Source organism: Nesoenas mayeri (assembly GCF_963082525.1).
Source record: "Nesoenas mayeri genome assembly, chromosome: 1".
Taxonomy (NCBI): Eukaryota; Metazoa; Chordata; class Aves; order Columbiformes; family Columbidae; genus Nesoenas; species Nesoenas mayeri.
This window is the reverse complement of record NC_137541.1, coordinates 194,815,184-194,838,324: the sequence shown is the minus strand read 5'-3', so window position 1 is coordinate 194,838,324 and position 23,141 is coordinate 194,815,184. Positions and strand designations below refer to the sequence as shown.

Sequence of the window (23,141 nt, the reverse complement as noted above, 5' to 3'; positions counted from 1 at the left end):
AAACAAATTTAGAAAAGTCTGCTGTAAACTATTAATAGATATAGTTAAACCAGTACAGCTACCAGAGAGTTTAGTAGTACCAGTACCGCTCTCGTGCTTTAAGCAGTCAGGATATCATTGCACTACATACTGTGTAAGCAAGTTTACAATTATGCAATCTGAGAGAACCACCAAGATCATTTTAGACACGCTTCAATACGCATAGTTTTATTAACATCAATTTAGTTTGATTTCAAACTAATTTTAAAAATTGTTTTAAAGTAGCAAAAATGTGCATAGGCAAAGCCTAAGAGACAGTTTTCTAAAATTTTACAGAAAATCAGCAAAACTTTGTATTACAGAAAACTACTTATATTAGTATCTATAGCTGAGATGTGATGACCTCAATAGTTTGAGAATATTCTGAATCTTCAAAAAACTACAGGGTATCTAGTTTCAAGGTAAGCTTCCTAGATTAAGCATATCCATCTTTCTCTAATTAAAAAAACCAGCATTCCTAAGAAATTGTGAAACTCGCTGATACACAGCATGTTTACTTCCAAAGTGATAGCAATGCTGCCTTACACAACTTCACACAACGCTCCCCATTCCCTCCTGTAAAGATTCCTTACCTGTCACTTGTGCAGCAGGTGCCAAGTTAGGCCAGGTCCTAACCTCCTCTTCAAAATAATGACAGCAGAATCGATTATCTTTGTGGGGCTAAAAGCTCTGAAGCCATAAGACTGTGCTGGGGGAAAGGGCAGGGCAAGCTGTGGTCGCACGGTCCTTATAAAGAGCAACAACTCAAGATTCACTCAAAGAGCTTTCATCTTTGAAGTGCTTAATGTGAAAATGTAAAATTTAACAATACTAAGCAATACGTACATCTACCTTGAAATGAAACCTAGTATGGAAGCATTCAAATACCTAAGCATGTAATAGGTTTTTAATGTTAATTCAAATAAACTTCAATAAGGTCAAAGCTTTATCTAAGTGGCAGAATCACAGAGTGACTGAGGTTGAAGGGACTCTCTGCAGGTCACTGGGTCCCACCCCCTGCTCAGGCAGGGTCACCTGGAGCCAACTGCCCAGTTGCTTTCCATATCTCCAAGGATGGGGACTTCACAAGCTCTCAGTGCTTGGTCACCCTCACAGGAAAAAAGTGTTCCCTGATATTCAAACAGACTCCTGTGTTTGTTTGTGCCCACTGCCTCTGGCTCTGTCCAAAAATTTGGTAATTCATTGTGCAATTAAGTAATTTCCTCGATATGCTAACTTTGCTGGGTGGCAATTTTCATCTCTGATTACAAATAACATCAGCTTCTAGCTTCCATGATAATAAAGTCATATTTGGTAGAAAAAAGAACATCCTACATTAGATTTGAAATACACAGGAAATAGAATCTGTATTTCAAGATAAAGACAACAGAACAGCATTAATAAACTGAGAGTATCTTGCAACTGCTTTATTAACTACTGGTCCCACTGACATACAGACTTACCTGTTTACAAAAAAAAACACAAACAAAAAACAGCAGTGTGGAATACAGGTGCTATTTCTCATGAAAACCTGTGTTTTGAGGAGATGAAGGCATTTGCAGATCTGTTTCAATATGACATAACTAGTCCCTGCAACAAACCAAGCCTTCACTTGCCTAGCCTAAGCAGATCACTATTCAGACCTGGGCTAAAAGTTGTGCATAACACTATCAAGGAACCTGAGAAAAAAATATAAGGAAGAATAAATAACTGCATAAAACTGAAGAGCAAAGATTCTCTACTTGCTACTGTTGTCCTGTTGTACTGTCTGGCAAGCTAGGACTCAAACTTGGCTTATGTCTTTTACTTGCACAGCTGGGCATATTGCTGACGCTGCACTAAGTAAGATTTCTTCAACTTTCTATTACCGTTTTACTTTCCTTATTTTAATAGAAGTGGCTACTCCTGTAAGATAAAGTTATTGTTCCTACCCAAAGCAAAACAGCTTTCCAAGTGAACAAATACTAAAAAAAGCATTAAGCTTCGGTTCTCATATATGTCAAATAAACACCTGTAATGAGGGAATAATTTCAACTTTGAATAACAGAATTAACTATCAGGCATCTCAGTGTGCATTGAACACTATTTAAAATTAAACCCTTCCACCAACTATCCCCTTAAAAGACATTCCAGTTTGCCACAACTTTCTTCACTTGAAAACAAAGTACAAAGACCTTAATGATGGAACCATGTTTGCACAGGACTAAGCCAAGACCACATGGTAGAAAATACGCAACTTCATTTTGTATCATCTTACACACAAAGGTAGTCAGCTGGCATCATATTCAAGACCAAAATATTCTGAATCGAAGAGATGACTGTTGGCACTATTTTCTATCACGGTTTTTTGTTCAAAGTTTCAAGATGCAAGCTCATACTATAATTTTCACATTAAAAATATGCATTTAAGTTATCAAAATTGTCAGGTGACAAATTTGGAAATATCAACACATTAATGAGAAAAAAACATAGAAGTTCTTACTTCAGTTACCAGTTCATGACTTTTGACATACACAAGGAAAACACGACCTTTCTAACACACTACAATCATCATTTGTTTTATCTTGAAAAGAAACTCCACATAAGCAAGCAGCAGCTCTCAAAAGTCCACATTTCAAACCAAAGTTGTGCGTACTGATGCATCGATTTCTTCGAAAGGTTAAAAGAACATTTACCTGTTATCAGATTCTTCCACTACTTCTTACAGACCATCTTCAAAGAACTCGCAGTGTGCTCTCCTATTCTGTTCAACTTTGTTCTTTGTTCTTGTTACATCTTATTTAAAAATCTATTTCATTCTGAGCTCTGCAAAATCTCGCATCTGATAGCTGAGTATGCTCTGCATATTTTTATGCATAAATTTTGAGTGATTCTAGTTTACACCACACTCTGTAAACTAAAATAAATGCATATATACAAACAGTTTAAAGATGAACCTCAGCACCTAGAGGCAGAACCAAATCTTTGCATCTTCATTCCAAAATTTGGGAATCTGACTGAAACAGTAATCTAACAGATTGATTTTCTGCAACACATCTTGAATTATCAAAGGAATTGGTGTCTTTGACAGTACATGTGTTAACAAGTTGGGTTGGTGGGTTTTTTATTTGTATACAGTATTTTTTAAGTCTCTACACAAGCTTGCTCAGATCAATACCTCATTGAGAATACCACATTTATAATTCAGGAAAAGCAGCATCTGGAAATGCACTGCAATGACTGAAAAGGTATGAACTAAGACAACTATAGCTGGGAAAAGCAGACGCTGATTTAAGGGGTCCGTGTCTATACCACCCTCAACCCCCAACTGCAGCAGCTGCCAAAGTGCAACTGAAATCTGCTAAACAGAAGTGATGAATATTGTGAAAAGCATCCTCGTAGCCATAAAGGAACTCCATTAACTGAGGCAGATGGAGCGACTGCTGAACCAGTCAAAGGCACTACACTACCACAGTCAAAGTCCTGGCAAGCTATGAGTGTTGTGTAGCTGTACACCTACCCCATCAGCGGATAAGCTGCCTCAGGTGTTGGTTGTTCAACTACTCAGGTTTATCACTGTGGAAAGATAATTATTTTCTTCATCAACTTAAATCCTTGTTTTGCCACAAACAAGCCAAGAGATTACATTTTCCTGCAATAAGAATAGGATCGGATTTGAGCAGCATTTTATTTTTAAGCAGGAGCTCTCTGAACTTGTGCAAGAAGTCCTCTACTGGATGCACTGGTAAATTAAAAGTATTTGAACTTCTGTCTTTTCCCAGCACAATTTTGTCTTGTCTATTAATGACATGCAGGGAAAGGCTAAATAAAGTTCCACCTCTGTTCCTTTACGTTTTTATGTAGACAAAAACTAAAAAGATGAGAAAATATCTAGCCAACTCCTCATTGACATTAGTCTTCTCCATATCTTAATGAAAGACAGGCTTTCAAGACTTATTTTGTCCCATAAAGCATGTACTTTACTTACATGTCTACACTGGACTAATTTCACTTATAGCAGAACTCTGAAACAACATTGAAGAATTTTAGATGAAGTTTACCACGAGTCATATTTGGAGTTTTAAGTCTATGGCAGCTTCCAAAATTTAGAAGAAAGAGACTGAAAGATGAGGTCAAACCACATCTTCATGCTTTTCCACATAACTATCTCCCCCATCTGTAAACACATGAAGAGCACTTATCTACTTTTACTTTTCCATATTAGTATTTCCACACACCTATGAGTCACAAGAGGGTACATACCTATTTTTTTAAGTTCACACGTATTCTGACAATTATTGTGTATTGATTTACGCAAAGAGAAACTTTAACATTAAATTCATCCAGAAGACTTTCCCCCCACTCAGGAAGAACCATAAATCCTTTTTAGTGACACAAGAGGTTAAGAATACATACATTATATTCATACACCAACAAAACACATATGGAAAGGTATGTAATGACTTGCCAAATCATATACAGAGTTTTTACTGTGCATCTGACTCTTTCAAGGTTAGTATTACAACCCTCAAATAAAGTTTTATACAGCTTGTATCTTCCACATCATCAAGAAATTTAAAGCCTTTAACATTAAATAAAACCTGGAATACAAAGTAAGAAACAAGGTCCTAAATGGAACAGATAAGGGTACCCAGAGCAGGCCAGCAACCATGTTCAAAAATGAATTATTTGGCCCAGTCCTACAGTCAGTATATCACATTATGTCCTTACATCACTACTGAAGATTTTGCAAAAGCTTGCAGAATTTTCACCCTAAGACTAATGGAAGGTTAGGGTTGAGTCACAATGTCCTCCATGTCAAATCAGTGAAAGATTTAGAGCTCAAATACTTCACAAATATGTAGGACCTCTAGTAAAATAAAGATTTCCTACCTTCTTTAAAGATACATCATTCAGCTTCCTTGACACTGGGAAGTTTTTAAGATACCCATTTTAGAAACAATTTTGATTTTTAAATTTTTTTTACAATAATATGAGGAAGTTTCTACAAGTTTTCCCACCTGAGGCACAGATTTCCCATCTTTCCCACAAATTAAGCAACATGTAAGAATCACGCCCTCAGTCTCTCCCAAAAATTTAGATGAACATTTTCAAATCCATGAGTACTTCTGTGACCACTACAACAATAAAGCAAAAATGCAAATGTAGTATCAAGGTTCTAGGCACAGTTTTAAAATCAGCATTTATTTCCCCAAAATATCAGACACTTAGAAAATTCAGGTTTATGGTTACTGGAAGAAGGAAAAGACACATGAAAGAATTAATTTCAAAGGCAGTAAGAATAATGCTCAAGATGAGCTTTTATCCTACTAGGCTTAAAGGCACAACAGCCTTTGGTAACAACCATCACTTGAATTATTAAATTACTGATATTCATAGCACATGGCACCATCTCCAGTAAAGTACACGTGCCTAATCTAACCAATTCTATGTTGCTAACAACAAATTTAATACCTATAACTGGGTAAAATAAGACAAAATTCTATTTCTTGTTAAGTCTCTGTAACAGTTTCACATAATAATCCAAATTTAAAGAGTAAAAAACACATGCCCAGTAACATAATGGAACTCAACACAAGAGCAGGATTTCTTCAAAGATTTGTACTCTCACCCTTCAGTGGACAGGTTTAATTTCAGTCAACACAATTTTAAAGTTTCACTTTTAAAATAATGAAACTCAAACTATTTTTAAAAATGTTTAATACAGTGTTATTCAGAGCAAACATCAGGTTATTTGTGATTAATTTACTCATTTGTACATACGCTTGTAATTAAAACCAGATTACCTATGGAAACTAAACTCAGTCATGTTTGGTTGGGTTTGTTTGATCTTTAATACTGAAGTAGCTGGCAAGCAGAAAAAATCTAGATTTAATCATAGAGGAGGAAGTATACCAAGTGATTTTATCCTGAGCCAGCTGTCTCTTTAGAAACGGCAAGAGGCATCCCGGACTTTAGTTTACTTGCCTAATATAACACGTTTTCATGACTTGCCACTTTTTTCCCATATGCAATAGAAAAAGTGTATTTTGCACAAAACATGCAGAGTAAACAGAAAACAAGCTTAGCAATGCAAACCCCTCCTAAACAAGTTCCATAATATTAAACAAATGCTCTAGTACACCTTCTACAAACATTTGCATTCAGCAGCGTGAATAAATTATGAAACTGTACACAACTGCGATGCAAGAATGATGCTGAACATGCATTAAGTGATAATACAAAAGCTACACAAAGCAAAACAAGGCAACGATAAACTGGCACATATACCAAAAGGGTCCTAAAAGCATAGCCATCTCAACTGCCAAGTTGACGTTATTTTCACTTTTAAACCTGTAATTCAATGTATTACATTTATTTTATACATTCTCTTTTAAAACTCTGAACATTCAGTTTTGAAATGTAATAACTGCATTCTTCACACACTAAGGCAGAAACTTTATATTATTTGGTACAGCTCTGGTTCTGAAAATGTCAAATGTAGAACTGCTACTGATACAATGCTAGAAGTTCTAGAAGCACAATGTTCCACACTGGAACTAAACTGAAGGTGAGCTGCTGTTGCATTATTAAAGTTTTCCTTCTGTGCCTTCTGGAAAAGGCTCTTGATTTGAAGTTGATTAAAGCTGGAGCTGTAGCTTACCTTTCACATGCTCCATCCCTTAAGGAGGACTATAAGACATGGAACAATGAAGTGCTATTGTATTAAAGAATGAAGAATGTTAGCATTTTAAAAGACAGTATTTCTCATACTTGTAACTGCAGTTTCCATATTTTCTTCCAAGAAGAAGTACATGTGAAGAGTCTTGCTTCTCTAAAGCAACTGTGTTTACCATCTTTTCTGGAGAAACCATGAAGAAGACTTTTTTCCATGTTTTACTGGCTTGCATGTAACCTTCTTGGCAAATGCAGAAAGCAGACAGATCAAGCTCACACAATTTGGCTCAATATTTTAGTGTTTTTTTTTTTTCATTACTTCAAACACCTGCCCTCTTGGGCAAGCTATCACTAAAAACGTAAAACAACTCTGCTATCCAGATACCTAAAGCACTAAACGTATTTCTCACCTATTTGTTCTAACCCATATATTTCTTAGAAGTGCTGAAAAGTCATTCGAACTCACTTAATGAAAAACATATACATGCAAAAACTACATTCTCTATGCAGCATACAGACACAGCACAAACTAACCTACGTCCACATAGTTATCAAGAGTCTTGCTCTACTGCTCACTCTATGCTGTTCTTCCCCGCTGAAATAAGCAGAATCAACAGTTTTCCCTGGGTTTCCTTAACCATGCTCACTGCATGGGCACAGAGGTGCAAGAGCAGCACAAAGCAGGCAAGAGGCAGGACCAAGCAGCAAGGAGGGCAATGGGCTGTTCCCATCTGCAGCAATGCATGTACTGAATTATTTTAAATACGAACACAAATATTTCAAATATCCCATTAGCATACAAATATTTAAAACATTTGTAAGCAGTTTGAAAGACCACTTCCAGCTGGCAATTCAAATACTGCATTCTACAGTACTGCGAGAGCTGGTTTGTGCAGGGTTTTTCCTGCAACTTCATGCTAGATAAAAATATTTAAAGCATAGTAACAGCACTGCAGAATAAATTCTTTTAACAGCAAATAATGGACAGTAAAGAAGCTTTTTTATAAAGAAATCCATTAAAATACCTAAAACACCAAGAACAAACAGCTGCAAAAAGAATTACAATAAATCCTCGTGGTTTTTACATCTTTCTAGATTCATTACATTTCCTCTTCCAATTTGCTTATGTGGTTTTCTGCCTGAGGTATATGTGGTTATTTAAAGAGGGAAAACCTATTTTGCTTGGGGGTCTGGGGCACAGTTAGGCATTGGAGTTGGTTGTTTGCTTGGGGGGGGCAGGTGGTTTGGTGTGTTTGGTTGGTGGTTTTTCTTTTGAATGTTCACTGAGAATAAAAGAACATTCCCTTTCACACAAATTAAAAATTGATTACAGTGAAATTAAGGCAAAAAACTAATGAAAATACATTAATCCTATACCAGAATTGCTATAAAATATTCACCATTTTATTTTCCTTCACACCATCTTCTGTTCGGTGCTTCTCTGGCTATGACACACAGGTGTAAGACTGGATTCTCACTGGTTTGATGAGAAGCTAGTGGTTTTAAAATCAGCTGTTCCATACTTACAACAACATAAAGTGTGTATGTTGTACATAGTTGCTGTATTCAGCCACAAAAATCAGGTCCTACAGAACAATTTCATAAAAACAAAATACAAGAAACATACCCAACTGCAGTGACACCATCCTGCATCCTATGAATATTAACATTTTTTTACAGAAAATGAATTCACTTTTGTTTGTCTGATATTCCTTGGCCACCTGCACAACACTAATCCCAAAGTTTAAAAAATCCAGGATGTTGATGTAACTAGTATTTCCACCTCTCTGTTAAAAATTAGTTCGTGGTTTTCATGTATAACAAGTTTTAAAGTTATTTTTGTGAATCTGTTGTAGATATAAAAGTAAACCACATTTCTCCCATTTTATTATGTTACTTTATTTCACCACCAGCACCCCTCCCCAGACTTTTTTCAATTTACAGTTTACATACAGGACTCTTCATACTTACTCCTGTTCAAGGTTCTATCCAATTTCTTTTACTGAGAAATTAAAGGCAAGCACAATAACTTTATTCTCGCTGCACTTCTTTCAAGTCAAGCACTTAATATCCCACATACAGTTAGCATGTAAATTAAATCAAATTATACAGTTATGCTTCACTCTACAGAAATTAAGATATAAAAGCACACTAGTAAAACTAGGAACAACAGAAGCTGTAGACAAACCATTTACCAAAACAAATGGGAAAACCTTATGAGCACGTGTATGCAGTAAGCACAGTTAAGTTCCTTCTGAATCTCAAACCTCCTATTTTGAACATTTTGTCCCCTATTCGAGGGACTACACACAAATCACTATGTTTTTACCCACATTTACAATTTTTTTTAATGTGATTTTGGTATAAATAAATCATTATATGAAATCAGTTTTAAAAATGGTTTTTACCTGTAAGTATGATATACTTATCTGTGAAATTACACTTCTCTGAATGGCTCCTTCAACTAGGAGAAAACGTTTGCTGTTCTAAACTGCTTTTCTGAAGAAATCCATCTCTTACTGCTTGTAGAAGTCAGGCCAAAGTCATTATTATGAAAACCTCAAAATATCAATTATATTAATTCTCATAGTAGCTTAAGGAAGTTCAAGATGGAAAAGACCTATTAAATCTATCCCATTGAAAATGAACACATTGAGGGCTTGCATTTAAAATAATAAAAAGTGTTGTTTTCATGAAAATTTAATGTTCAGTTTATTCTACAACTTATATTTTAGATATAGATAATTTTGATAAACTTCAGTATTTCATGGATTACTGTCAAAACAAATCTGAAATGCCTACAGCTGTGATCTTTTAAAGTATCTTATGGGGAAAACCCCAGAACTCTTAACAAAATTGAGTTCTTCATAACAGCAAAACACCAAATCGGTGAGACCACCTACTAAGACTAAGTATATTTTACAGTATATCCCAAAAGGCAACAAAAAGCTAATCCAATGGGAAAAGTTATACCTGACATTAAGTATTGCAAGTTAATAAGTTCTCACATTTCATTTAATGTACTTTTAATAACAAAAATGACTTTGGGATAATACAATCCAACGTTTGCCACTAAACTAGCACTGAACAGTCAACCACCTTCCTCTGTATTTTCCACTGGCCACACTCACACCCCTCCTCACCGTTCAAGAATCAGGGAGGTTTGGACTGATATTCCCTCATGCTAGAAGTGAGCTAACAGCCCACGGAAAGCACCAAATCCCAAGGTGGTTTCGCATCTTGATGATAGCACAGTGCCTAAATGAATAAATTCAGGGCTCCTGAAAAGAAAATTAAATTGCATTTGAAGTATGTGCTCTCTCAAGTCCCCAAGCACAAGGTAGCAAGAGATGCTAGATGCAGACTCTGTAAAACCACCCACAGGTATGCACCACTTCAAGTCTCAGGCTGAGAATCCATTCACATTTGTGGTCCAACGTAAACTGACCCCATCAGTTGCTACCCAGCCTTCCCTGTCATTTTAATAGTTCAATTACAACGCATTCTGACTTATCTTCACTGAGAAAGGAAGAATTATGATCCAAGTTGTTATAGAAAAAATTACATATTAAGAAGTATGGCAAAAATCTGTTTCCACAACATGCTTAAGTTAGATGAGCTTCATGCCATTAGAGCACACCACTCATATGCTGAACGTCTCACCTCAAAGCATATTCACCCTTCAAAAGCCCTATGGGGTTTTCCTTTTCACTTGAGAATCTTCCTTTAGATCAGTTATTTCAGCATTTTTGAGCCAAGCTATCTCAAGCCAGACTGTGACTGTTCAACAATCAGTACTTTGTAAGTCAATGCATTTGTATGTAGTACCTTGTAAAAGAATTTGTAATTATAGATTATTCTACTTTTCAAGTTAAAAAGATCTGAAATCAGAAATGGAAAAGGGGAAAAATTAGTTTGGTATAACATTTTAAAATCTGAATGTGTACTTTAGATCAGAATGTTCTTTAAAGAATGCATACTTTAAAATCCTCTTGGATTATGGTTAAAATTAAATTAATGTAACCTTTAGTTCATATTGTTCTCTTCTCATCTATTTTAACCTTTTTTTTCTAATAAGTCTCCAGTTTTATCATATGTTTATGTCCAATATGATAAAATAGATGTGAAAACTAAGTAAATCAACTTCAGATCAGGAATTTTCTTTCTAGATAATCCGTAATCATTTTTAAGTATCTTTCTTAGGAAATAAATACAGCTAAGTATATCTGAATCGCCACCAAGCTTCCCAAGATATCAATGTGCCTTATCTAATGAGCACACTGTACAGAAGTACAAAGAAATTAACTCAGAACCAAAATGAATTTTAAGTGCCAAACAGCTCCACTTGAAATGATCACGGTGATGAATACATAAGCAGTTTGACAATCTGGAGTCTGGTGGTGGTGTTTTCTTTTACTTAAAGAATAAAGCTTTACTATCTTTAAGTATTAAAATTGTGTCTCGTGTGAAAATTAGCAGTTTAGATTGAAATTTCAGGAATAATATAAAAACTCAAAAGGTACAACCAAAAACAAGAGCACTCTATCTGTCAATTCTACACCGTTCCCAAGCTTAGTTCTACCATAGCGTATAGCAGGAAGAGTCAGGACTCCACTGTGCTTTCTGGTCAGACCAAAGGCAGTTAAAAATTTAAGTACATTTGTACACAGGAAGAAAAAAAAAAAACCAACAAAAACTGATCAGCCAGATAAGATACAAGAAAAATTAGTCACTTGCAGCACATAGGCAATACCTTCAAGCAAAAACACCCTTTGACCAACTCTACATACCATTTTTAGGAACCAAACTGGGACCATTCCTTTTTTAACAAATATTGTGTTTATCCTACCACTATAGAGTCAGTTACTACCACAAATGGCAAAATGAAAAATGCTGTCTTTACCCTTGAGCTGTATACAATCAACATGGTCAGGCAGCCCTAAGCAAGCTTTCAAGAGCAGAATCTGGCAGGCTGTCATCAGCTACAAAAGGAATTCTTACGAAATCTTTAGAGTGCGCCCAAATGCAACATGTCAGTATTTATTTTTTAGGGCTTAAGGCTTGGATATTTAAAAAGATATTACATTATTTTCTGGAATAAGGACAGCAGATAAATCCACTGCTACCGCACAGTAGAGCCATCCCAGTCTGAGTTTTAGAGGAATCATAGCTCACAACTGTGGAATGAAAATTACTAATATTAAAATCTACAATAACTTTTAAATACAGGTATACCTCTGCTTGCTAGCAAAAATGCAGTGCAACAAATGCACTTAAAATAGCATGAGGTTGGCAAAGAAAGAATTAATCACTTTTTGCAGTTTTGGCATGTTTAATGTACTTCTGAAGCATATGCAGATACTATAAGGATCATGGTGTAAGTATTTGAACAAATGAACATGTGTTAGCCAGAAGGCCTGAATGACATGGACTTTTACTTTGAAAAACTGAACGGACCTTTTCAACTTTGTTCAGGTTATATTTAAAATGTGTTCCCCTTACAGTGCTGCAGTTTAGAATTACCAACTCACACCAGTACTTCTCAATCCCCATTAAATTGTCATGTACAAGGGCAGAAAAGATGAGACAAAAGTAATGTAATGTTTAGACACCTTCCTAGACACGGATGTAAACTGAATTTTCAACTGCGCACAGCACACCAAAGCAGAGAGCTTAAGTAGTTGCTATAAGCAAACACTAGTTTATAGTGTTAGTGTTAGGAGCAGTGTGCTATGTAAAACCAGTTGCAAGGTTTTTTTGGAAGAGTGCTGTAACAAGATACACATATCAAGTAAGGAAAAGAGTATTTCAGACTTTAAACCTAACTCACTATTGCATTACAAACTACAATGTGTGGCATGTATCTCAAATCGAGAAAAAAGAGCAACATCAAAAATATTGTAGAGGAAAATGCTCAATAGTTACTTACAGATGTCACAACTGAAGACCTACTGAAGTGGTAACTCCTGAACTGGACAAAAAAAATCTCCACGTTAAGCTATATAACACTGGCAATTTTAGTAAGAGTGTACAAAATGCCAGCAATGCCTCTATTTTCACGTTACCTATTTGCTCCCAATTCAGTTCACCAAGACCATCCCTGCTATATTAAGAAGTAGCACATACATGCTCTCTCTGCTGCTTGCATCCCATGCTTTGAGCTTCTTACATACCATTTAATATAATTAGGGTATGTTATCTCAAAAGAGTTTTTAATCAATTTAGCATCACTGCTCATGCTAAGTTTTAGTAATTTCTATTTCTGAAAATGTGAGTGAACTGATAAAAACAGAACACTAGTATTTTACAACTATTTTGCACAGAAAAAAAGCCATAGTAACCAAAAATATTCCTACTTTCTTGCCATTACAGGAATAGAACCAATAGGCCTTTTCCATCATCTTCCATGACTGATAAAATCTGAACCATAATAAGCTTCCTAATAGCTTTATCATCAGTTTTATCTTAAGACTCAATCAGTGAATCTAGACTGAGTTGTGATGGAAATGAGTATTTTTCAAATTAAGCATTCTGTAAAATATTTATCAAGAATACTTGTGTGCAATCCTTCTAAATGGGTATTACTTACTATAAGTGAACAATTATTTTAACCAGAAAACATATCTTTGCCTCCTAATAAACAGTTAATCATTGACAACAGACTTATGTCTATTCCAAACAACCATTGAAATGTATACTTATAATGATGCATTACACAGTGGAAGGCTTTAAACCAGCTTGCACAAATGTTTCCTTCCTTGCAACAGCAAGATACTTTAATGATCAGTAGGACATGGAGATGTCACTTTTTTTTTTTCTGTAGAAATATGGTCCAGGTAAACTTATTCATACCGTTATGAATAAAGCATACATACAGATTCTTTGTCCAAAGTATTCCCCGCTCCCAAGTTAAATTTTCCGTTTATTTGAGTAATGGATATACTCTGTTCATAGACTTATTGTGACCAAGTTTGCAAAGGGAGACTGAGATTCAAGGACACAGTATCCTTGAGAACACCTTGTATAAAATCTGATGCTCTTCAAAAGTCAAAACAAACAAAAGCAGTTGCGTTATAAACCATTCATAGTATGTACTGCAACATGCGGTTTAGCTAAACAAATTCACTCTAAGAACGGAACTTTCTTGACACATAGCAGAAACTACCTAAGAATGGAACATGTTGCTGCTTATAATTAAGCATAAAATTATTCTCACCCAGTATTAGTAATAACATTCCCCAAATCCTTTCAAGTTATTTTTATACTTTATTGTAATCAGATAACTGCACGTTTTACAGCATAGTCACACATTGTATTTTGCTAGTCACAAACACATTGCCTTACATAATGATCCGCATCATTTCTGCTCTATACTGCAAAGCCTATGACTGAATACAAAAAAAGTTTTACAAAAGAAACTGTTTTAAAGACTACAATAACAATAAAACCGTTTCCAGATAACAGCTAAAATTATAAAGGCATATCACTGTATAGTTTTACTGGAAGTTCTAAACAGTAAGGAATGAAATAAGTTTTAGTATCTGCGACGCTTGTTAGGTCCTTCAAAGTTGCCCCCTGGGTTTCCTCTACCAAAGCCACCAGGTCCACCACTCACGGCACCTACACCACTCATTGGCGGCTGAGGAGTTTCAGAGCCCGTTCTACTAACCAGAGGTGAACCCATCTGTGATGGACCTCCTTGAGGGAATCTCTCGTTATGCTAACACAAGTCCATTTGGAACATGCCAAATGTGAGTTACAACAAAAACCACAAGCGATGTTGTCATGAAGTGCAGCAGATAGTCCAGCAGAATCAGGATCACACATAGAGGGAAGAAAGGAGCGATTCAATTAGTTATTATGGAAAAAGAGCTGGAAATTAAAGAGTGCTAATGTTATGCTCCAACTTGTTAAGTAAACTAAAAATTTAAAACAAGTATTAAGACCCACTCTGGTACTGAATGTAATGTCATCCTTTCAAGCTCATCTGAAGCAATACATATTCTCTATGCAACAGAGGACAGAACAAACAATAATTTTAAACCTGAGCCCTATTCTGCCTTACAAACCCACTACAGTGTTTCCCCCCTTAAACAGACACAGAAACATTGTCAAACTATGAAAAAAATCACAGCTTTTGTATTTCTAGAGACTGTAGGGTTATTCTTTTAATATCAATATAACCTAAAGACGTATACCAATGTAACTGTGGATATTTCAGTCCATACTACCTGGAGTCAGTCTTTAGTAAGGCACTTCAGGAATATTTAGTTAAGACTTTTAAAATCCAGTCCAAATTAACTGACAGAAGTAGTGACAAAATGCATAACTGGACTATGCCTAGTTTAAAAAAAAATTTGATATATACATCTAAAGCTAACCTGAAATATCAATATAAGATGAAAATCCAGTTACCGTTCCATATTTATTTTCCTTAGTTCTATGCCTAATATTAATAAAGGTATATGTGCTTACACAGATTTGTTTGGCTATAGCAGTTAAAACCTAAACCAGAAAGCATGCATCTGAGCACTTATAGTTCAGTATTTATGCAAGTGTTTAAACATAGAACCCCACATGATGAAATTTAAAACATTAAGTCAGCATAACATAAACCATTAAAAGCACAGATATATGGTAAAATCATATCTTGAAATAACTCATCATTCACCTATTGAGGACAGTTACGCTTTCAGGAGAAACTGTTTCTGTACAGAGATCTACAATATTCAGAGTTCAACAAGAACTTTATTTATACACCCAAATCTGAAAACAATTCTTCTGAAAGTCTAACTCCAATAATAGTGGCAGAGCTCAAGGTCTCAAGTCTGCTAACTCATATATATATTAAAAACAGCATTACATCCATACAAAAATATATGCAACTTAGATCATGGTTGAATATTTGTTTAGAGTTTGTTTAGAATTTGATATGGAATAAGAAAAAAGTTACTGCAGCAGCTGCAGAAAGATCTACTCCTTCCCCAAAGTACCTTAAAATCTGCAGCACTGGTTAAGAATTGTTTAAAAATTCTCTTTAACTCGTGCCAGCTTGTTAGCAATGGATAAATACATTACCAGAAACTCCTGATAATTTTTACCATTTGACTTTTGGACAAAAAGCCCTCTTTTCAACAAGGACCCCTCACTCCAGATAATGAGAAAATTGCAGTAATTAACTACCTACAATAAAGTGGAGGGTGGGGGGCAAGATATTTTTAAAATGTTACGTTCAAAGATAATCTATGTTTCAGATTACTACAGTGGAGCACAAAGAAGATTGCTCCAACTTTCCCCTAAAAAAAAAAAAATCAGAAAAGCATCCAATTTAAAGAATGAAAGCTCTATTCCTGGTTTATAAAGCATATCCTCCATTTCCATTAGTAAAAAGTGAAATAAACTCTCCCAGTGTTTTAGTAGACAGCCCTCAAAGGACCTTTAAAGTGTATTTCCAACAGCAGCACAAATACAATAAGGCTATTCCTTTCTGAAGTGGCCTGCCCAACAAATCAAAAACTTTGGAAGTCCAAAATGAAGGGAAAAAAAAAAACAAACACAAAAGGCATTGAATTTGTCCTTAAGTAGCATGCAGAAGAAAACGGAAGTTAAAAAAACCAATAAAATAAATAAAACATGCATTTTGAACTGGCAGTATATTCCCCACATTTCCATTCCTGGAATGACTTTTTGTAGAAAAACAACCATTTGAGACAGGTACCATGATTTACACCAGCATGTTCTTTTCCCTACCCCTCTTCTCCAGTGTCTATATAATCATAAGAGAATTTTCTAGAGGTGACCAGTAACACAGTGGTCTCCAGCAAAAGCATCTTTAAAAACACTACTTTGTGAAAAGCATCCCCTGCTTTGTAAGAAATGATACAACTGATTAAATGAGCTGGCTCCTATGATGTGAAGTGAGATTCTCTTCTTTAACTGGTAAAGACCAGACTTATAATGTATTTTGTGTTCAATCAAAATCTCATTTTCCTCTAGGGAACAAAGGATTTTGTCCAAACTTTGTATACAGATCGCTCAATCGCAGATGGATACTGTTGAGAAGGCACATAAAAAAATATAGCTACAAAATGCTTCTGTGTTCCAATAAAGCTACAATGGAACCACTTTTTACATAACGTATATAACCCCTAGAACACCCCAAATATCTATTTACAGAATAATATTGAAAAAAACATAAAAATCAGATTAAAAATTATATAGTTGTTTCTCTACATAAGACATTACAGCTAGGAAAAGTGACTGGCTATGAGAACAGAGCTAAAATGGCTAGTTTTTTAACTGTGTCCCGATGGTAAATGTGCTCTTGATTAAAAAAACTGCAGATGTATACAAGACATTCCCTACCACCTTGGCAGCTGGGCAATTTTATTTTTCCTGGATTGATATGACAGTTCTCCCTAACAGCTGCTGGCACACTTATTTAACTGGTGTAATTACTGTCATAATCTCATGCTTTCAACATGGTTAGAAAATAAATACAAAAAACACTACAGTAGTTTAAAAAAATTAAGTAGTTTACACAAAGATATCTTCACACTACATAGCTTCCAACACTTCACTGTTCATCAAAAGCCCCAACAAGCCAATATGTAGAATTCAGTTTCTCAAAAGAAAAACCAGCAAACCCCTACATTTACAGATTACTCTGGTATGTTGTTCCTTCTTCACTTCACAGAAGTGATTTCATTCTACCAGCAAGTTTTTCATGACAAGTCATACACGCAAAGTTTTGCTCAAAGTGCTGCACATTCTAATCTCAATTTTAAAGTCTGGTTACTGATCAAAAAACCCCATTCCTAAGGGAAGTATGATTTTCACAGTAATATCAAACAAAGATTTCCCTTCTGTGTTGTAAATTATTTGCTTGAACAAGTTTTATCAACTCCTTCTAACAGATTCAAGGCATGTAATATGTTCTTAGTGTGAAAATATCTTTGGTAACAAAAATGAGCCATGAGACATGACAGCTATTCAAAATAATTAAATTTGTGATACGTTACCACTGTTCCATTATCTGGCATCATTGGTGTTCCCATATTTGCAGCTCCTTCTGGTCCCATGGAAGGACCAGGACCCATTGCAGGGCCAGGTAAAGTTCCTCTGTTGTTCATATTCATACCCATCATTGGAGGAGGGCCTTGGTTACCAGCAGGTGCTGGGCTAAACGCATCTATGCAAAACAATCTATACTTAGAGCTGTCCTATCCAAATTTTACAAAAATAAACAAACAATTTATAATATTTAAAAAGCCAAATGTACAAGACTTCCAATACTTGAAATAAAAAAAAAATATTCTTTGAGACTGTACATTTATCTCAATCATCTGCTTTTAAACAGATTTTCAGTAATCCCTACTAATTTGCATTACATCATCTGCCTCATGTATTTGAAATCCTGAACTTTAGAGCTAAATATAGGTGTACTGTTTCTGTGCAGGAATTGTTCATATAGCATACATATGCAGTATACACACCACAAATTAGCAAAAGTCTCGAGTGATTTTGCACTTACTGGCAGCTATAAAGCAACTTAGCTCTTTAGGGACCATAACATATTAAATATACATTTGCTGTTCTACTAGTATTGAGGGTATATAGTGTTACAATGTATTAGTCTAATGTCTAAAAGCAATACCAAATATGGTACCCAACTCTACAATAAATTATTTGCAATACGGTATAAATAAATCTTGCATTTAAATGTAATTTATAACAGTAAAAGTAACAAAAAACTAAGGGAAGTTTTGTTAGAATTGAAAGTGACTGAAAAGTCTCCTCCAAAATTCTGGTTCACGGTAAAGGGTAGAGGAAAAGCTTAAAAGAAAAAAAATCTTTGGAGGAGATCATTTAGCTGTAGCACTGTGCAAGGAAACACTACTCTGCCATCTGACATATTCAACAGTTCATAAAATGGCCTTTGTAACATTTTCTCATGCTATAAGAAAGAAGTCTGATTATATACATAATTAAGATTTGCTATTATGAAACTTCATCAATGTTAAGACTGGTGGTGATGCATTTCCCCCTCTCCCCCAACAATAATCCACCATTTTCAGCCAAAAGGGTGGATCGTAATGGACGAAGACGTGCCTTTGGAATCTAGCCTACGTTTTAAGTCACAACAACATGAAAGAATATCAAGAAATGTGACATGTTGCTAGACTAACAAACTTGTTATTTTTATTTCATAAATAAGCCTTTCACCTCTCATCAGGACTTTAACTTCTTTAGTAATGAATACATAAATGTACATCCTTGGGAACAGGTCATTTAGCACAGATACAGTACCATGGCTACCTGCAGGTATGCAAAATTGCATCTTTATTACCTGCCCTGAATATGCATATGGCAGCAGACAGTGAAACCACTGCATCAAAGATATTGATGCTAAAATGGCAGACCTGGGCTTGATCATATACATTATGCCAACTGCAAGGTGCTTAGCAAAAACAATCCATGCAACACAGTAGCCCATGTGAAATGCTAAATATTAGAATCTATAGAAAAAAGTCCTGTAATTTTGAAAAGCAGAACTTGTTTGAGCTTAGTAATGACTCTAAGACCTCTATCTGACATTAAGCCAAAACAAAGGTATGTGCAAGTCGGACACTTCTTACCTACCCACAAGCATCATCAGTTCATATAGTAAGTAGAAGATTATGCTACAATGCAAGACACAGTTCAGTATGCGTTAGAACTGTCTTTAGTGTCATACATTCAGTGACTACATATGGAAGGAAACTGAGACGACTAAACTGCCAATATAAGGAGAAACCATTGTTTTCAGAGACTAGAGTACTCTGCAAGTCTATCACAATGGCAGTGCTTAGCACTGGTAGCAGTGACACTAACTAACAGCAGCCAATGCTCAATTGCTGTTCTTGGCTTGCTTGCCAGCCTAATTAACCTTAGCAGCCAGCCACATGTAGGTAGTGTTTGCTTGTCCTTCAATTGCAACCAAAGTTCTTATCCTCTGTAACATACAAATGCACCCATGTTGCTTCCAGGGTAAAGTATAGTAACTTATACTATCAAACCTCTACATTATTAAGCCAGTTTGAGGCAGAGTAGGTTCTGAGAGGAGGACAACCACAGAACAATGCAAGGAGAAAGTGGGGCCCCTGCACAGCTTCAGCAAGAGGCCACCATGACATTTTAGCTGTACCTCTGAGGTCCTTCTAGCTCCAAAGAAGACCCTAAGAACTAACCACTTGCTTGCCCATTCTTTTTGGTAGGACACTGATGTGAGCAGTTTATTCACTTGGCCAGGTTCAGTAACAGACACAAATCAGTCAGTGTTCATGCCACAAGGCACAGACTTTAAAGGTCTTTTTCTGCAATCTGGAGGTGTCCAAACTACACATGCCAAGGTTTGGCAGAGTTGGCAACAAGCCACTGTCAATAATCCTTATCAATGCAGAGAAAATTGCCAAAAAAATTTTTTTTTCATATTGAGAAGTTTTCAGCTGAACTTTCATGTTACAGATCCAGTTAAGATGAGGCATATGGATTCTCTCAGAACACGTTCGCCACAGAAAACAATGTAAAAGAGTGGCCCTGTGCAAGTCAGCCCACCACTAATTCAACCTGTCACAGAGGCACCCTGCTTTTTAATAACACTACTACATGGGTATTTCCATTACTGAGCATACTGCAGCTCCCCAAGAGCCCACGTCATGAGAAGTCACAAACAGCACAGGTAAAGGCCAGTTAAAAATAAAGTTACAGTTCCAACAGAAATGTTAAGAAAGGATTCCAAGACAAATAATTTAAGCTCTACTATTTAAACACCTACTGCAGATTTCTGGGTGTTTTTTGGTTTTTTTTTTGGTGGTGGTGGTAGCAGTGGGGTTGTTAATGGGCCAAAGAAAAACAAACAAAAACAACAAAATATCTGCAGTGAGCTAACCTAAAATCCAGATACTGTGGAAACAAAAACTATCCTTAACTATTCATTATGGATAATTTTCCCTTTTTAAAATAGTAGTTTACTGTTACTATAACTTTTTTGGAACTACAAGTTTATTTCTATAAGCGTTGTATCAAGTTTAAAATCAAGTCATAGCACAAACCTTACAAAACAAGACTATGATGAACATCACTGTTAAGCATTATAACCTGACAAGAAAAGGCCTGTGAACTGACAGCTATAAATACACTTTTTACATATAGATTTTAAACATGTATCTTGTGGATCTGGAAAACTGGCACAGTACCAAGATTTACCAAGTCTCCTAATTAAATCTGCAAAGTCTCCTAAATTTTTAAGTAGACTGCAATAACAGGCAGATGTACAACTACAAAACAAAACAAAAAAAACCAAACATTGGTCACAACTTATGTTTCAGCTTATTATTTGTAGACAACTTCACAATGCCTTCCTGTAGAATTATTCTTAAAGCTCTTAATCTTCACTGAAAGAAAAAGCCTATTTGTATTTTACAGCTATAAATGTGTCTCAGTTAACAGATGCAAAGAATTGGTGAATAATGTATTTTAAAATCTGGACTGAGCAGATTCAGTACTCTATAAATTCACATTACTCAAAAGGTCAAGTGAAAATGTTTTCTAAGTTTGGTATGTACTTTCAAATTTAAAATATCTAAAATAGTATTAACTTTTCTTTAAATTATCATCTTAATTTAAAAAAAATTATCAGGAAGCTTCCCAGAGATATATATTGGCAGTTAATACAGTTTAGTAAGATTTATTTTTTAAATAAATATTCTAAGTTTCAGTCTTGTTTAAAAGCAGATATTCTGGATAAATAAGATTCCACACTCTTTCAGTCTGCATAATACGGAGCAAGCACTAATTATTAAGAATGTACTTGTCTACACTTCAGAGTAACAGTTTTAGCAGGGACAACATTTTAATTCACAGAAGTGAAGAGAGAATATTTGCAAATACAGACTTGCAATAAATTAGCAGAACAGTAACCACATTATTAATAATTTTTTTTGTCAGGTATGTCAACAAGAACTTATCAATTTCAAGCTCTATATCATTTTACTGCATGCAATTACAGACCCAACTTCTCTGAATTGGTAGTCCCTCCAAAAGAACACCAAATACTTTATGAACAGAAAATTCCTCTTTTGTATCAGATGATTTCTAGAGCATCACCTTTCCCTGCCTTTTGTTTCTCTTAACTTGCACATCATATTTTTCTCCCACAGGCAGTTAAAACAATAAAATAAAGATACACCTTGGGGAAAAAAAACAGCTGTTTGGAAGCAAAATATGTGAGCTTTTTTAAACTTCCTAATACTGTTTGCTCCTTTTTACCAGTAGTTGTCACTAATTAATAGTGCTTGAGTAACATGTACAGTCCCAAAGAAAAAGAAATTTTACATTACAGAAGCCTTTTCCTTCAGATCCCTACCTCCCATGTTTATTGCTCCACGAGGACCCATATCACCCATCCTCATTTCCTGTTCTCTCTGAAAGCAAACATAGTTTTCATGGTCAACCTATCATTCTTAGAACTTAAAACATTCCCATTTACTCCATGAAAATAAAGATGTTTAAGTTTCAAAAGTTTCAATTGATTACAAAAATGTACAAGGCATGAAGTTAACTATAGTCCCCTGTTCTTATAAAATAAAATGGAATAAGTTGAATATAGCAATGCTGTATTATCTTGCATAATGCTAAAGGTTAAATATCACAAATTTCATTCATCAGATGCAGCAGTCTAAAACTCCCAGTCATGTGATCAACTACAAATGATTCCATCTTCTCACAGTGTTTTTCATTAATAAGAAGTATATTTACATTTTAACTGTAAATAAAGAGGTCTTATTACAGTATTGCCTAAAGGCCGTGGTTCAATAATACAGTCAATCTGGCTTCACAACTCAAAAACGTTTATGTTGACTGGAAACCAAGTTGTGGTAAGTTACATTACGGTACATAAACTCAATCTGCCAGTTCACCTTTGTTCAAATGGTTTTGACTTAAGTTAGTGGTGGTTCACTTTTTTATAGATTATATCACACTACTACTACATCAGTTCAGTTACCATCATTTTGAAAACAGCATAGAAATATTGTATCAAATTATATATGCATTTACAGTAAATAGACAAACACACCAAACTGATCCAGATTCAACTGATGCTCAGTCATCCAACAGCAAGAGTTCTGACATTACTGATCATGAACCACGGCCTGCTGTGAAATAACACTCAAATGACAGTACCAAGAGCAGCAAAAATCATCATTTACGGGGAAAAAAAAGTACGCCTATCACAGATAATTCCAAGGGATTTTAGTTATTACTGTTTACATCAAATGGATAAAATAGAAACAAATTTATAGTTCAAAATGAAAACTAATAAAACATAAACAAAAAAATTTGTCTCATTAATTTTCTGCAAGAACGTTCATGTATATTCCATTCTTGAGCTAAGTATATGCCAAAAAATCTACTAGATTCTGAAA

The 23,141-nt window shown here is 35.2% G+C and overlaps 1 protein-coding gene across 6 annotated transcripts in view; it reads right to left on the bottom strand.

The window, feature by feature from the left end:
* The window catches only part of PSPC1 (paraspeckle component 1), a 63,746-nt gene that overhangs the window by 10,951 nt on the left and 29,654 nt on the right, over positions 1 to 23,141 (bottom strand). For 2 of the 6 annotated variants that reach the window (XM_080364069.1, XM_080364070.1), the window contains 3 exons: positions 22,082 to 22,139; positions 17,697 to 17,866; positions 14,019 to 14,395 (listed from right to left, as the gene is read on the bottom strand). The exons of 3 other annotated variants lie outside the window; for them this stretch is intronic. In XM_080364069.1, the coding sequence (XP_080220195.1) occupies positions 14,210 to 14,395; positions 17,697 to 17,866; positions 22,082 to 22,139 (414 nt within the window). In that variant the 3' untranslated portion in view covers positions 14,019 to 14,209. Of the gene's footprint in view, positions 1 to 14,018; positions 14,396 to 17,696; positions 17,867 to 22,081; positions 22,140 to 23,141 lie in introns of those variants that run through there. One more of the 6 variants, XR_013923624.1, reaches the window with a different exon arrangement.